Raw genomic sequence first — 17,302 nt, 5'->3', positions numbered from 1 at the left:
GAACTGAATTATTCGTTCGAGAACCGGATATCCAGACTGCTTTGATTTGAACTCTCTCACAACAGACACGGAAGAGAAGACAATGCTGAATAAACTCGTAGTTTTTGCTATTTTTGGACCAAAATGTATTTTTGATGCTTCAAAAAATTGTATGTTTTTCTTACCTTTCTGGACATGGACAGTATACCGTACACACAGCTTTAATGCAGGGACTGAGAGCTCTCGGACTAAATCTAAAATATCTTAAACTGTGTTCCAAAGATAAACTGAGGTTTTACGGGTTTGAAACAACATGAGGGGGAGTTATTAATGACATAAATTTGCTATCTGGGTGAACTAACCCTTTAACACAGCTAACATATCACACAGGAAATGAAGTGAAGGGAAAACATGTTTGATTTTTATTTATTTATTTGTATTTATTTTGACTAAGATCCACCAAATGTTAATTAATTTAGGCCTATTTATTTATTTATTTTAACCAGACGGACCCCCATGAAAATAAAACATCCTAAACCGTTTAAATCGTTTTCTTTCCTCCAGCAGGAGAGCTGGAATGATTCAACCCATAGAATAAGCAATAACAACCTTGTGTTAGTATCCATATTCTATCACGTTATTCATTTTTGCATAAAATATTCACACTGGAATGACATAACAGACTTAGACTAACATGTAGCGCATACAAACAGAAACACCTGAGCTCGCAAAGGTCTACATGATGTCTGTGCACTGCTGAATATGTTTGTAAACGACATCGATCCTGTTCTGCAACGTAAGCGCGTGCTCTTGGGAAAGAGAGCCCAGCTCGCGCGCCAGCGGTTCCCTCGCGCGGTACAGTTCACACAGCAGCTTCGCGCTGTCACCGGAGCGCTTCATCTCAGATATGCGCCGGACTGTACTTCTGCGAAATATACACGACGAACCCAGCAGCAGTCTGTGATACCGTTCCCAGAGGTCAAGCACTCGGTATCCGTGAACAATCCCTGCCTCGTTATCAATAAAAAGCAAATGTCCATTGATTGTTTTGAGAAGGTTATTAGTGGTCCTCTCCATCACGCGCGCGTCCCACTGGAGACTGAAAATGTGACTGACAATTCGATCAAAGTTGGCTGTCAAATAATCAAATATGATTAGATCACTCCACTGCATTAATTCAACCAGATATGTCACAGTCATGTTGGATACCGTCTCAGGAGAGAGTTGCAGACCTCCTTGCTGCTTCCGCAAATGTAATGGAATAAACACTCCAGTGACATTTGGGATGAACTCAGTGAGAGACACAATGGCATTTGGCGACCACTCTAACGCCTCGATGTGTCCTCGCACACTTGCCCACTGCTCGCTGGACAGGTTCAGTTTGGAAAGCGCCAAGGGCGGAAGGTTGGAAATCCCAAGCAGTTCCGCTAGATAATACGAGAGCGTTTCTCCCAGCACTTGATCCGCGTCGATGCCGTATCGCACGCATGCTCTCGTGCCGTCGGAGAAGGTCGCGAGGCGGTTTGTGGGTCTGCCACAGCCCGCTTCCAGTACAACCACCCGAGCGTCCCGGACCTGTTTTCTCCACGCCCTCTCGTGTTCCACGCCAAAAACACGAGTGGAGAGACTGTCCAGCCACGCGCTCCAGAAGACCCGGTGCTCAATCGCGTTTTTCCGAGTGACCGGGGAGCGAATACTGAAAGTTTTTCCATCGCGCAATCCTTTAGACACATTTACCTGCTCGTTTAAAACAGAAAACACAACGTCTCCTTCATAGGACTGTTGGACAAATACAGACCAAATATGTAACTTCATATTCCCTGTCCAGGTAACTATTCCAAGCCACATACAAAGTGAGGCGCATAATTGAATCTTGCCAGCGTTCATGATTTCAAAACGCATTTTAGTCCATTTCGCTTTCCATTTACCTCTTCTTACACGTGTCTTCTATGGCTGAAATATAATCATTATGAATTCTCCTCTCCTATGCGTTGTTCCCTGCCTCTCCTCCCAAACTCTTCCAGCGTTCGGTTATAGCTCCAGTCTCATGGGCGCGAACCACGTGACCATAATCAGATCGTGAGACTTGACAAATGTGGTTTCATATTTCTCCAGGGGGGATGCGAATGACGAAATGTTAGACGAGGATGTTTAGACTTTTCTGGTAAAGGCACAGGAAACTATTCGTTCTTGACATATTTACAAACTTCTCTATCAACAGCAGCATTTATTCGCATAGTAAGTTAAAGCCATGAGGTCTCTGGAGACCTACAGTATCAGTTGCATGGTGTGATTAGTTGGCGGGCCGGTTGTTACTTAAAGGGATAGTTCACCTTCCGTTGCAGGCTCCCATTGACTTGCATAGCATGAAAAAAAAAAAAAGAAGAAGAAAAAACACTATGCAAGTCAACGGGGACCAGCAACTGAAGGTGAACTATCCCGTTAAGGGTGCACTCGTTAACTTTTGCTGATTAAAAAGTTTTAATATCACAACATTATGGGGTGTCTTGTCATTTGTGAGCAGATCCTACCGTCATTCTGTTTTGACTTGTTACTTATTACTTGAATACACTGCCAAAAATACATCTGGTCATCCCATGTTCCCAAAATGTCTGGCCAGGAGCATGAAAAAGCTGCAGGTGTTGTGCCTAATCCCCCCCCCCCCCCCCCCCCGCCTCCATTCTGTCACTCTTCACCTGAATGCACACAAACTGATTTTGGAGCTTTGCACCTGCTGAGAAGACTGAGATATGTTGTGGTTTGGGTGCAAGTTTGGTGGTCCCCAAAATGGGATGGTGTTATAGCGGAACAAAGCCAGACCATGAAGCGTGTTTCCAAAAAGCATCATTAGCCATCTAGGGTCTCAAGTTCCTTTGTTACCGACATAGTTAAACTATCCCCCCCCCCCAAAAAAAAAACAAAACAAACAAAAACAAAACATAAATCATCACTTTTCTAAACAGAAATGTGTTTAGAAAACGTACGTGGTTGGAACGTCAGTTCTCAACCTGTGGTTAGAAGCACAGTCTCTTAGTAAGACACATGGACTTAAATTAAGCTCTTGGGCACAATAAGCAAGATAACATGCAGTACAATATGTCTAACATCTAATATTCCATTTAAATATATTCTTTTCAATCTATAGGGTAGTCGTGACATAATAGCAAACCCCTAATTGCCCCCCTGGGTGCTGCAGCAAAATGTTCACAGTGTTTGATTTTTCACTACTTTGTGTGCGCACTGTGCTCTTGGATGGGTTAAATGCATAGCACAAATTCTGAATATGGGATAAGCACCATTTTAGAAGAGTGCACATGCTCATAAGGGAACCCTGGAGTATGACTTAAAAAGTAACCCAGGATGAATCAAACATCAAATAATGCAAAATGACAAAGAACCAAAAATAACCAAGTAGTCGTCAGCTGCAGCAGAAAATACATGTTTTTGAAATAGATGAAATGTTTAAAACATATATTCATTTAATGAATATACACTAACAGCAGTTCATCTGTAAAAAAAAAAAAAAAAAACTATACTTATTTCACTGCAGATAACAAGTCTGCACTGAAACATGTTGAAGTTGCTAGAGGATCTAAGAAAACCAATTAAGCCTATCTGTATTGATATGTTGTCATATTTTATGACTGGAAGGGTTGACAAGGGCCCCTGTCTTTGCTAGGTTGGGTTACAGGTGTTGTTCTTTCATCCTGGCCAATTTGTCTGAAAGGAGAATGGTACAGAGACTGCGAGCTGGTCTTTGAGAATAGGTTTTGTCATGTTGCATAAGCTCTACATCATTAGCTTGAAATGCATCAGACAAGTCCAGTAGAATGAGGAAGGTTGATCTGGAGGCAGCTTCGGCCCGCTGCAGGATTTCATTGAGATCAGTGCAGCAGCCGATGTGGAATGTCCTCTTCTGCTGGCAGGTGCTTGTTCTTTTGAGGAAAGAAAGACCCCTGACTGACAACTAGAACTAAAAAAATAAAAATAAATAAATAAATAAGAAGACTGTTTGTCTGTTATAGACTGCTTAATCACTACTGGGCCGGCTCCAGCAATCAGAAGAATCATATTAATCACTTAGACAGGTATTGTAATTGTAATTTAGCAAAGCAAATAATAAGAATAATAAGGCTTATTGTATGATTTTGGCAATCAAAAAAAAAAAAAAAAACTTTTATCCAAAGGTTCTTACAAACAAGGGACATCATAGACACTTCACTCCATTTTCCATTTTGCTATATTTAAATACATTTAATGGTCCATTCATCTTTTACTTTGTGAATGCAACAAATAATAGTGACATAGGTGGTATAAACAGGATCAACATTAAAATATAGGGAATAAATGTTGCAGAGCCGAACAGAGGGTGTGCCAAAGTGGCAAATTACCAAAGTGTATGTTACCTTGATGTTCCTTTTCATTGGAAATGCACATTTTAGCAAACTTTGTCCAGAATGTCCATGAATATTTTAGAGAGAAGCCCTTTTTCCCTTCAGACTGCCCTTGAGCAAGAGATGCTAAGTAGAACACACCATCAGCAACGGTTCTTGAATGTTTCTTGTTTGGTAGTTGACTCTAACTCAAAACATCCAGAGGCAAGTCTAGGGTTTCAATAAGTTATTACAGTCTCCTGCTATCATTCCCTGCTGTGCAAGGATATAATCCAATATTGCTTAGACATTGATAGAGTGTGACTACCCCTGAACAGAACTAAAAAGTTTGTGATAAACAAAAACAAAAAACAAAAATTTGTTCAAATGTCCTTCAAAATTCATTAATATTTGTCCAAGAGAAAGTCTGGAAAGTGATGTTTCTATAAAAATATGTTTTAAACACTGTTCTTTCTGTGGAATTTTGTTTATATTTAGCTTCCACAGCTGAAACTAATTAAATGTCAGCGTTGCATGTAAAACATCTCTGACAACCCATCAAAAAACAAAATTAACTAACTATTAAATGTATTATACATATATGCTATTTGCCTGATGTTGGACACAAGTTCGGTCGTTTCATTGATGCTATACTTCAATATGACATATAGTTGTAAAACTGCTAAACATTCTGGTGACATAATCTTATATTAGCCCTCAATATGCTCACAATCATAACCATGCAAAGATGTAGTGGTATATGGATTTTGGTGCTGATTTTAATGTTTGGAAAGAATGAAAAGGAGAGTTTATATGGAAAATGTATACTGTATGGTGTAGAAAGGGTGGAAAATGCAGTAATAAAAAATAAACCGGAAAACAGTTGCAGAGATATCGAGATCTTGTTTCGAACACAAATATCATTATACACTAACTGTCTAATTATAAATATTGATAGTGTAGGGGAAATCAACTGTTGTTTACCAGGAGGGTAATTAAAAACCTTTTTTTCACTGTTATAATGTGTTTCTCCTTGTGACACATTTGTAAATCATCACAGTCATAAGAGAAGCGGTTTTCTTTTCATTCAGACAGAATGAGTGTATTTGGGAGCAGTTAAGAATATGGAAACTCAAAACAAATGGGGGAAATGTTTCCCTCTTCAGTCTATCCCGCTCAACCGTTCTACCAACCAGCTGTCTGTGTAACACCCATCTTTGAGAAAACAAATATTTTTCTCACATCAAAAGTGAAAGTTGCAGCAGAAGGCTGAAAGTCTACATGTAAAGAAAATAGTCCCAATGGAGCAGGCAAATGGAGAAACAGATGGGTGAGAGAGAGAGAGAGAGAGAGAGAGAGAGAGAGAGAGAGCAAATGAAAGAGAGTTCTCAGAGCCAGTCATTTATATAATACCTCTCCACATCCTATTATCTGCTTGACCAGTGAAATGTTGCCTATGCATTATATATTAATATATATACTCTCCCAACAGTGCTTTGTCAGCACATAAATTATAACCAAAATTATTATTGTCAAAATTATCCTCTGGAAACTACATTTACAGCAACAACTACAACAATTTGGTGTGTTGACAGAACGTTATTGAGAGGAATATTTAGAAATAACATTGTCTAACAAATATACAAACATGACATGGGTAGGAGAATGGGTTAAAGGTTTCCCCTTGCTCTATATCAAACTTCTTACGTCACAGCAGCAGTTGAGCGGTGAAACTACAACAGACTGTAAATTGAGAGAGAGAGTAAGAGAAAGAGAAGAGAGAGAGGGAGTGGGAGAGGAAAGACAGAGAGACTGGGGCTTCTAATCACTGGCCTCATGTTGCAGGAGCTCATTTGACACAACAGAAGTCTTGGCAGAAGAATACTCTTTCCCTCAGGCCAGCTGGCTGTGACTACAGGGATATGGATGTCCCCTAAGTGTGGATACCATGCTAGTCCGCTCCCTCTCTTTTTTTATCTTCTTCAGTTTTTAAGCACTGGAGCATCTTGGCCTAATGGTAAGAGTTTTGCAAGAACTGTAACATTTACTTTAAAAAGTAATGACTGCATTTCGGTCACAGACACTGTTATTGCAATGCAGTGTGTAATTTAAATCCCACAGCCACTGGAAAATATGTTTATACGACTGTATGTTTAGTCCTTTAACACCACTTAATGTTATTCTGCAGGTTGCATTCCATTAAAGCACATATGTTTTAAAGGTCAGCTTTAGATAAGTGTTCCTTACCAGTTGTTTTTTTCATACTTGCTGAAAATTAATAAATGTGGATAAAAGCGTCTGCTAAATGCATAAATTTAAATTACATTTTTAATTTAAATTATAAATCTGTTTAAATATTCAAAAGTTGTCTTTGTGTTGCTCAGTTCTGTTTATTGTTTAGTAAACCTGGATGGGTGTGCTTGACATGCATAAATCTCTTTGGACATTCTCACAAATTAGAAAAACAGTTATATAAATGTATCAGAAAATTTATATTAGGAATATTTTTTGTGAACTCAAAGACAGCAAGACACAGACAGGAATCTTGCTGACACAAAAACTGAAGCAGTGGGGTAGGTTACAGTTTTAGTAATGTTGCAACTGATTAGAACAGTTTCAATAGTAGAACTGGGGCAAGTTCAAGCTCAATCCGGTGTGCACCGCTTTGCTACGGTATTTGGTTTGAACGACATGTTTACTAGAAACAGGGTTTGAGATGCGTTTTCTCTTGTTTGGTGGTGTGTCAAACATAACCCAATCAGCAGCAACATGTATATGAACCATGCAGTATTAAAGAGACAGCTTGCACAATGTAATTAACATCAAAATAAATTCATGAGCAAGTGTATTGTTTGCACGATTATTAACATTAAAGGAAAAATTACTAAAATAATAAGAGCACAAGTATAGATCTTGAACTTCTTTAAGTATGTCTACATATCATTTAGTAATTGCCATGTCTTCTGGTCCATATCCTTTCATTAGGAAGGTGTGGTAAATAATGATTAATGTAACATAAAAAATGCTATACATATTTATATATTTTGCTATTGTATTATGGAGTGACACTTTCATAAACTTTTCTATACTCCTCTGATTATAGAATGGTGAATATTACAATATCATAGCACAACAATCAGCAATAATGATAAGCCTATAATACCCACAATAAAAATAATAAGGTCATCTAGATCATAACAGGAGGTAAGAAGTGGATTATCCTTCACCTGAAATGATTTGTCTTCCTGAAATGCGAGGTAAATGTTGGATCACAATAATTAAGAACCATAGTTCCAAAATCCCTTCACTCGATTAGGATGTTCTCTTTTATTCTGAACAGCAAGGCCAGTGACTGTAACATCAAGTGTATTTTTCAGTATTAAACAAATATTTATATCGATTTCATCAGGCTCTGAGAATTCTTCAAAAAGAACACAAAGAATGGCCTTCTCGGCTGCCATAGTTGCAACTCTTGCATCATCAGAACAGGGTGTTCAACAAACCACCATTTCAGTTTAAAATAAAATAAAAATAAATAAATGTTTTGCACCATTTTTGTCGGGGCTGAATGCAACCCTGATCTTTTAACTCTAATTTACCCTACCTGTAATTTAAAGACTACAATATGTGTGAAAGGGGCTTTAGTTGTAGTTGACAGGATCATCACCTGACATGGGATCCTGCTTCTTATGCCCTGCTCTTTGATCACTGCTTAATCAGATAATAATACATATTCCTGGGAAGAAAGAGAAACTTGTCCTGTAGTTTCTTAGAAAATGAGACTTACACAATGGTCATAGAGGCGTTTATTCCTCTTCTTGAAGAGTTTAGCTCCTACACACCTGACTGGAAGCTTTCATTGATCCTAATGATCTTGATTAGCTGGTTCAAGTGTGTTAAATTAGGGCTGGAGATAAAGTAGGTGGAAAGATTGGCCACCTTGCTACAGTATAGTGCTTCCATTTGATTTTGAAGCTTTACAGTATTATAAATATTGTTTGATTATTTTGTGCTGAGAAATTTAAACCGGTGGATCATACTTGTTAGCACATTAATGTTCTGTCAAATCAAATAATTTGACCCAACTGCTGGAAAGGTGTCATTTATGTTTGAAAAGGTTTTCCCAAAACTTTCAAATGGTCAGAAATATTTGTTATTTCATCATTAACTTACGTCAGATGGCAACGTTATATTATGATGACATTTCAATTGTATTTTCAATGTTTCAACAAAAGTGATTTAAAACCAACCTTACATCAACATTGATAATTTTTTGGTTAATTTTAATATTGATTTAACAGCTGTGATGTAGAATCAACATCATAGTGTAATGTTGATTCAATAATATTACCACTGATTATTTTTGTTCATTTCAATGTTAATTCAACAGTAGTGATGTTAAATTAATCATAGTGTAATGCTGCAGTTGCAAAAGTGAGACTGAACCAACACCATTTTGTAACATTTAATCAATGCAGCTAGCGTTGACACATCAACATTGACTTAACATTATTTAAATAGTTGATGCTATCTGGGGAGCAAGTGATGTAGCGCTAAATGTAAAAGCTGTTCAGATGAAGAAACAAACTCATTTACATCTTCGATGACCTAGAAGTGAGTAGAGTTTCAGCAAATTAACTTTTTTGTCTTGGTTGTCTACAGCATTATAACATTTTACATTTTTCACTGGCTCAATATTCCCTAATAAATCATCACATCAGCTTTCTCTGACTGAATTGGAAGATAAATTTACTTTTCCTCTAACATGCCAAATTAAACTTATCACAGTGAACACTTCATTTTAAAAAAGCAGCTTTCACTTAATGTCAGTCACATGAATTCTAGATGAATTTCGTGTTCTAGTCTGCTTGATTTAGTTTATAGGTCGCAGGAGGATAAGTGTCCCAGCCCACAGTGGAATGCAATGTGCCGTACCTGCTGTGAGTATGAGCAGATTTCATGTAAGTGACCATCTCCGGGAACGAAAGTGGGCTACGCTGTACCCTGCAGTCGAAACGCTCTGGATGAGTGTGAGCACTGCATCCTTCACCAGGGTAAGAGGAAACACAACTGTGTTTGACGTTCTGAACTTAAGAAGACCTGCAAGTGCATTTTTTCAATCTTAGCAGTTCATAATATGGATTTATATTGCATACAGTACATGCGTAAAGCTATCCAATCAATGCCAAATGTCAATTGACACCACAGGTTGGCAAAGGAGCAACGACAGAACTCGGGTGTCTACTATAAATGCTACAAAGCTAATGAACAATATTTTGTAGTTTAAACATCAATTGAATCAGCTTGAAGAAGCTATTATATTGCAAATATGTTCAGTATGTTGTCACAATACAGTTTCTCAATGTTCAGATGTATTCAGGCTCTCAATGATTAGCCTGGAGACTATATGATTATGTAGAGGTGTGGGATGGCAACAGTCTGACGTTGCCTGTGATTGGCAGATACTGTGGGGATGAAAGCCCTTCACCAATCAGAAGTTCTGGAAACTGTGTATATTCGTTTTGTGTCTGATGACTTCAAGAACTATGCACCGTATTGTGTGTGTGTGTTTTTTTTTTTTTTTTTTGCTACATTCCAGGAAGTCTCAGGTACAAAATCAATAAGTAGTTAGCTAATGTTATTGTTTGTTTATTACATTTTATTTATTTATTCATTTACTTATTTTTGAGTATATTTTGTTAGCAATTAATTAATTCATAATTATTTGGTCTTCAAATCCTGAAGCACACAGCTCCTTTCCTTTTATGAACACATGTTTAAGTTTTCTCTAATTTTATGGACCTCACTTCTCAGCAAAACATTTTGTTTAATTTTTAATGCGTCATAATATTGTACTGCTTTTCACAAGGACAAGCACCACCTTTCTGTGCAACTTTCCAAGAAGCCTGCACACAGAGATCTCTTCCTGCAGTGCAAGGAAGATGACACCTTCACTTCGGTTCAGTTCCTTTGATATAAACCATACAATATTAAGGGAGCATCTCAGCAGGCATGCCTTCCCAATGGCACTTGGAGTGGAAGTGCTCCTGTATGCTGACACCTATAGTTATGACAACTGTTTTTGGTTATAAGACCCTTTGACTAAACTGCTTACAATCAAAGTCAGGTGTGCATGTTTGTCATGTGAGTCATGTGAGTCAGGCTTCTTTGAACTTGAGATCACAGAACATCATCTTTTATTTTGTCCTTTCAGTATTTTAAAATTTATGAAAAATAAGTCTTTTAAATGTAAGCAATGCTCTAAAAATCACTTTTGTTAGTAACAAGGATCATTGCTAATTTTAGTGACCCTTTCTACTGTTGAATTACAGAAGCAATCATAAAAGACTGTCCACCTCCACCACATCTCCGCAATGATTATTTCTGCAACAATATGTATATATTCTCAGTGGAGACTCAAAAAGAACATGCCATAAAAATAGGACCTGGAGCGGCAGTCAGCCTCTGTGTGTCAGGGGTGCCATCTGTACTTCGAGTTTGAAACCAATTAGGAAATACTTTTTGCAAACAAACTGTGAACTTGAACACTGTGTTACAGCTTGTAGAGAATCTAAAGTTTAAAAACTTGTGCAGCAGACAGTCTTAAAATACCAACCTCCGTCCAGGTAGTAGTTTTGAATTTCTTTGTGACAGTGTGGTTTTAAACTGGTAAAGTCAGATCCTCATTTTACCTTTTTAATGCTAGGAAGTCCAGGCCACAAGCTCTACTCCGCATCCATTCAGAGAGGGACTGTAGCAGACACAGTGGAGAAAGCGTTTCCTGTTTTGGGGAGATTTGCCACCAACTTTCCACCATGTGTACACCAGCATAGAATATGAGTGTGTTTCAGTGCTTCACAATCATTCAGGTAGTGCACGCCAGTCATGCCTAAAGACAGGCAAGTGAAGAGGACGTCATTTCTCCTGTACACCAGGTGGGGGAAGCACTAACACATTTACAGCATGTTAAGTATTCTGTTTTCCTATTTATAAATATATATATTTTACATTTACAGCAAATTGTTGAACCGGTTTCCCTATTTGCAAATATTCTAATAACCCTGACAGATGTAGGCTAACAAAGCAAAATTACATTATTTAATCCAATAATCGATAACACTCATTTTATTTTTCCAAAGCTTGCACTCACTAATAATTTGATTAAATTGGAAATTTGTGCCAGAACTCACTCACCCACACAACAGGTACTCACTCTCTTCCAGTATGCGGTTAATTGGAATTCGTGGAAGTCAGTGGAGCCAAAAGTGCAGTGTGACCGTGGCTTTAGACTCTGACCTGGCCATGCTGAAGCTGGTGGACAAAGCTCGAATCAGTGAGTGTGTGTCCCCTGTGTGCCTGCCATATTGGCAGGGAGGAGAGGTCACTACAAAGCAGGACTTCCTCACTGGCTGGCGTGTAGCAGGCCAACACAGGGCACACACAGACTCAGAAGCAGCCCGGACCAGACTGATTGAATTAGCCGATGTGATGAAGTGTGAAGGGCAATTCAGCAAACAGGTGTACCGATCAGTATGACTGACAATATGCTATGTGGACAGCAACATCCACTCAGCCCATCCAGGATATGCTCTTCTGAAACCGGAGGGATCTTAATTTCATCCTTTGCTGACTCCCAGCACACTTTAGGGCAGGAGGACACTGATTCTCATTATGCTTGGGAACTGCTGGGGCTAGTGAGCTTCGGACATGATCCGCAGGGCTATAATCCAGATTCCAGACACACTGGAAGTCACCTTTAAAAACTGGATCGAAAAGAACATTACATAGAGAGATCATATATTATAGCGTGATCTGTTGTGTAGCATTTTCCATATCCCAAAAAATGAAGATGATACAAGTCGCATTTGTTTTTTGCGATTTCACATTCATTTGACAGAAATAGTTTGGCAAAAATCACATTAGAGAAGTCAAAAATCAAAAGTTCATCAATAAGAGAAAGTGTGAAACTCGGGATTTCACAACTCCTTCATGGCCTTGCGTGTGTATGAGGATATGTTTTTGCATGGTAAAATGAAGAGCAAGCGTTCCATGTGAATTCAGTCACTGGGTTTGCAGGCCTTAGCTTGTCTTTGCTCTTTCTTTAGGATGTTTCACAATCCAATTTGCTCATACTTTCTACACAATCAATATGTATTTACACTTGCCTTTAGTGCAGCCCTTGACAACTAAAACTGGAACAGTGTATTTATTATTCAAATGGCTTTTAAATAAATGCAAATTTGAGAAACCCAGTGTTGTATTTATATTTTTTATACAAATGTTCCTTGTTGTCATCTATTCTGCTACACCCAAAGATTACAGTACACTTACAAGGACGGCCCCCTTAGGTATCCTGAGGTTAAGTGCCCTCATAAGGACACACTGGTGATATCTCATGGATATCTCATGACTCATTCATGGATCAAACCTGCAACCTACAGTAGCTAGTGCTGAGCACTGATGCTGTAAGAATTTAATGTAGAGCTTTCTCAAATCTATCAAAATGTACAATGTACATGCACTACCATTCAAAAGTCAGTACGATTTTTGTTTGTTTGTTTGTTTGTTTTTCTCTTATGGCTAAATGTGTTTGATCAAAAAAGTTATGTTATGAAATTTTAAATAATTGCTTTCTAATTTAATATATTTTTGAATTTAATTTATTCCTGTGATGGCAAAGCTGAATTTTTTTAGCACCCATAACTCCAATTTTCAGTGTCACATGATCCTTCAGAAATCATTCTAATATTCATGCATCATAAACATAATCTAAAACGTATAATAATAAATAAATATAAAATGATATACATGTATATTTTTTATGTATATATACTATACATACAAAATAACAGAGTAATCTCTCAGCAATTCAAAATGCACTGTTTAGGATGACAGAAATTCCCTGGGGGCTGTTCTCTGTTTTCCACACTCTTCTGCGATGGTGTGTGTCTGAAAATAGAGGGTGTAGAAACTAATCTGTTACCTATAATCTGCAGGGTAGGATCCTGACCTTTTGATTGTGCATGTATCTACTTGTGCATGTGTTTGTGTGTGTGTGTGTGTGTGTGGGTGGGTGGGTGGTTTATAGGATGCACTGTCTGTCCTTAGGGAACTGCAACTGTAGCAGACAGAAGGACCAACCCCATAACCTTCCCCCCACCCAGTGGAACACGAATGGACCGAGGGGCGCCTCACACCCACCTCACACTGGACCCCGCGCCAGTTTGTGACCCCTTTCTGTGTTTGTTATGAATGCAGACAATCTGTTGAATGTTAATAGTGAAAAGGGATCCAGTAAGTTTCTTGAAGTTTGGCAAGTCTAGGCAGGGCTGTATATGTTTATGTCCATGGTTTCTAGGTTTGTCTGTTTAACTTTTTTGCAGGATAATCTGAGGAACAATAAGAGTGAAATATTGCTTTATCCAAAGATTCAGCTTTAAAGTCTTACTTCTTTGTAAACATGCTTCATTTATGTACTCAGTTGACTCATACTTCGCAAACAGTCGTTAAATGCATTTAGTGAGAATTGTGAAAAGCGTGTCAGTAATGACAAACATTGCAGAATTTATTTACGCTGACTAAGCATAGCATGTCAAACTATTGCATTGTGGGTGGTTGTGGAGTGGTTGCACTTAAATCCTGCAGAAAGTTTTTAAGCTGAAAGATGCAGAAATCAAGTAGAAAAGTATGATCTCAAGGTAAGATTATTTTTAAAAAAAATGATCAAAGTTTAAAATGAATAACAATAAAGTTATTTACAGTGAACAATGTGTGCATAATGCACTATTACACAAAAAAGGTACAAAAGCTCACTGGGGTGGTACCTTTTCAAAAGGTACACCATTGTACCCTTTTTAAAGGCTGCATTTTGGCACCAAAAAGGTACATATTAGTATCTATCCCAAGGGTCCTGGCCCAGTGACAGCTTTTGTGTAGAGTGTAGAGGCAATACTCAAAACTTATCCAACTGTGGGTAGTTAACAAATAATACAGATGTGAACTTTTCCCAACAAATATTAAATGGTAATATTTACTTTAAATGCACAGTAATTTTAGTAACCATTTCTACTTTTTTGTAGTCAATTTTAATAAATGATTTATTTAATCAATTATTCAACCAGTTTTAATCACTTTTTAGCTTGTTGAAGTATACTTAAAGTTAGCATGAATATTTTTAAATGCATATTACACATTTTATTGTGAATGATTCATCCATGTGTATGTTTCATAAAAAAAAAAAAAAAAAAAAAAAAAACACATGATCTTCTGGTGAAAACAGTTTTCTCACTGGTGTTGAACACTGAACTTCTCCAATAATTCAGTTTGTGTAAATCCTGACTTCAAGCTTGAATTCATGGTTGAGTGCAAGGGCCACATCTTAAAATCTGTTTCACTTGGATGTACACCACAATATGGATGAAAAGATCTGTGCACAGCTACTTCCATTTCATTGTGACTCGAAATAGTCGCACTCACATTGTGACAATATAGTTAATGTAATCTTTTAGTTTTAGTCATAGAAATGCCTCTTTCAATTGTACAAAAATAACATACAACAATAACATATCTCTTCCCAGCCCAATGTCATCTACGTCTGCACACAACTTGTAGCACTGGTTCAGCTTTAGGTTTCTTGTAACATATCATGTTTCATTATGGTGAATTTATCTTGAAATGTACTCATTTATTCTCAGTGATGCATGATTTATAAGTAACACAGACCACTGACCTCAGTGATGCTGTCAAGGCTGGTACAGACCTGTCAATTTTCCTTACTTGATCCTCCATTATCTCACCTCTGAAACCGGTGAGTGAGAAAAGTCTGCACTCGAGTCTAAATGACCTATGTAACTGGAGATTGTATCACCTGAATCAGTTTCTCGAATCATCATTTTTCGGAGTTACACTTTATTTTAAGGTGCTTTGTTGTAGTGTAACATGCTTATAGGGTTAGGAATAGGGTTTGGTTAGAGTCAGTTGCATCGAAATATTCACAATTTACTGTTATTACTAGCAGATGGAACATGGAACATGTCTAACAGTTACCCTTTTTAACCAAAATGTAATTAATTCAAGTGTTGTTGTTTTTTTTTTATTAATACAAGTAATCATTCATTAAATAGTTGCATATAAATACATTTTCCTTTTTAGGTGGATTGTGCATGTTTTGATATACCTTAGGTCAAATATCTGCATCACACATCTGATGCACATGCAGACATCACACATGTTATGCAGCACATGCTGGTGTTACTTAATCAAGCTGCATGACCCTTGAGAACTGTAGTAATTGTAGTTAACCTTTCCTAATGAGCAGTGCTTTGCATCGTGTGCCATAACATATTCAGGGAAAATCTGATTTAGACAAAATATTATTTGTTAATCATGTACAATATCAAGTTCAGATTTGTAGAGATGCATGTTATTGCACATCAACACCAGACCACAAAATCAAGGTCATTTTAAAGCCTTAGGTTTCCAATGCAAATATGTATAGGAACGAACTTGTATAACAGAATACATGCACGTGAGGTTTTAAAATTAACACTCTGTGTACATGCAGTACTTTCACATGAGAATATGTGTGTGTGTGAACCATGTCTATCTATGAGGGATTAGAGAGGTTTGGAACAGATTAGTTAATTATAGACACCTGTCTGCTAAGCATGGAGACTGGAGTCAGGTGGATGAGCTTGAAGAGTGTGCTGGACAGCATTCAGCGTGGTGTAGCACAGGTGGGGGGCAGACAGCAGATGTGAGACCATGTGTCTGTGCACATTCCTTGCATGTGGCATCAGTCCACCTTCTCCACTTGCACAAAACGAGTGTTTCATACTCTGGTGGGACTTGTAGACTCACTACAGACGGATTAAGTTTTAAAGAACAAACTTTTAATGTCAAATGTATTTAGTCATTATTTAGTCTTTTTTATACACTGTAATAAAATATGGTATTTTTTAAAATAATATATTCTAGAATAATTCTGTAAAAATACAGAAAATTGTAAACGTTTGCAAAATAAACGAAATAACTAATATTACAGGTTAATTTACAAACAAATAAACAATAAATACATAAAACTGGTTAATATACCAGTCCTTTTCTGCTGAATTAGCAAGGCCACGCTGCTACTAAAACCTATGTACATATACTGACATTCATAACACACTGAAATTTCTTTTGAATAGAAACATATTTTACTTAGAAATTGCTAGTAAATTTAACAAATAATAACTAAAAAACGACAAGTAAAATGCTGGATTAAATGTGAAATTTTGAAGTAGAAAGTAGAAAATTATATTTTCTTTAAAACGTACTCCAATAATCCTTGTTTTACTCTTTACAGTGTACCATCGTTGGTAAATAGAAAGTTACATAATGAATAACTTATTCCGTTTGGTAACAGTATTTTCTGGGTGAAATTACAATTTTTCTTTTTTTTTTACAGTGTACACTGAATATTTATTTGAAGAATATTTATAAGCATGCAGAAGTTTGGGTTTATATGTCATTAAAAGAGGCTCTCAGAGGAGGCCACTGTTCTCATGCACTACTAATTGTTTGATCTGTTAGCGTCTGTAGAGTTGATGAAAAGCCCTGGGCCAGAATCTACATGCAACTGAACGGTCATCACAGGTCAAGATTGTTTCCTTTAACAAAACAACGTGTAGGCCATGATGTCTCCATGGAAAGAACCAAGTAGCCTGGATAAATTTATAATGAGCATTTGCACTGCTCATATACAGTATGCAATAATCACATATTCAGTACAGCTAATTATGTTGGTCTATTATTAGAGTTATTAGGGACTCGTTCACATCATTTTTAACCCTTTTTTCCATGAAAGTTATTGTTGGACAGCTTGCCTGAATCTGCTTTTCTGCCATGTATAACTCTTTGATTCCGTTCATTCATTTCAGAGCTCATTAGAGAAGATCAGAACTGGGGAG

General features: G+C 37.3%; 1 protein-coding gene and 1 pseudogene across 1 annotated transcript; one reads left to right on the top strand and one right to left on the bottom strand.

Annotated features, from left to right (window-relative positions):
- Nucleotides 1–393: 393 nt before the first annotated feature.
- On the bottom strand, nt 394–2,052 carry LOC128016298 (four-jointed box protein 1-like). The gene has a single exon (XM_052600789.1). It carries the CDS (start codon nt 1,879–1,881, stop codon nt 715–717), a length of 1,167 nt encoding a protein of 388 aa, XP_052456749.1. The 5' UTR covers nt 1,882–2,052; the 3' UTR covers nt 394–714.
- A 4,064-nt stretch (nt 2,053–6,116) lies between these two features.
- Nucleotides 6,117–12,600, top strand: LOC128016605 (inactive serine protease PAMR1-like; annotated as a pseudogene).
- The last annotated feature ends 4,702 nt before the right edge of the window (nt 12,601–17,302 follow it).

This window comes from Carassius gibelio, chromosome A7, assembly GCF_023724105.1.
Source record: "Carassius gibelio isolate Cgi1373 ecotype wild population from Czech Republic chromosome A7, carGib1.2-hapl.c, whole genome shotgun sequence".
Lineage (NCBI taxonomy): Eukaryota > Metazoa > Chordata > Actinopteri > Cypriniformes > Cyprinidae > Carassius > Carassius gibelio.
Note: the sequence above shows the minus strand (reverse complement) of the source record. Positions and strands in the feature narration are given on the sequence as shown.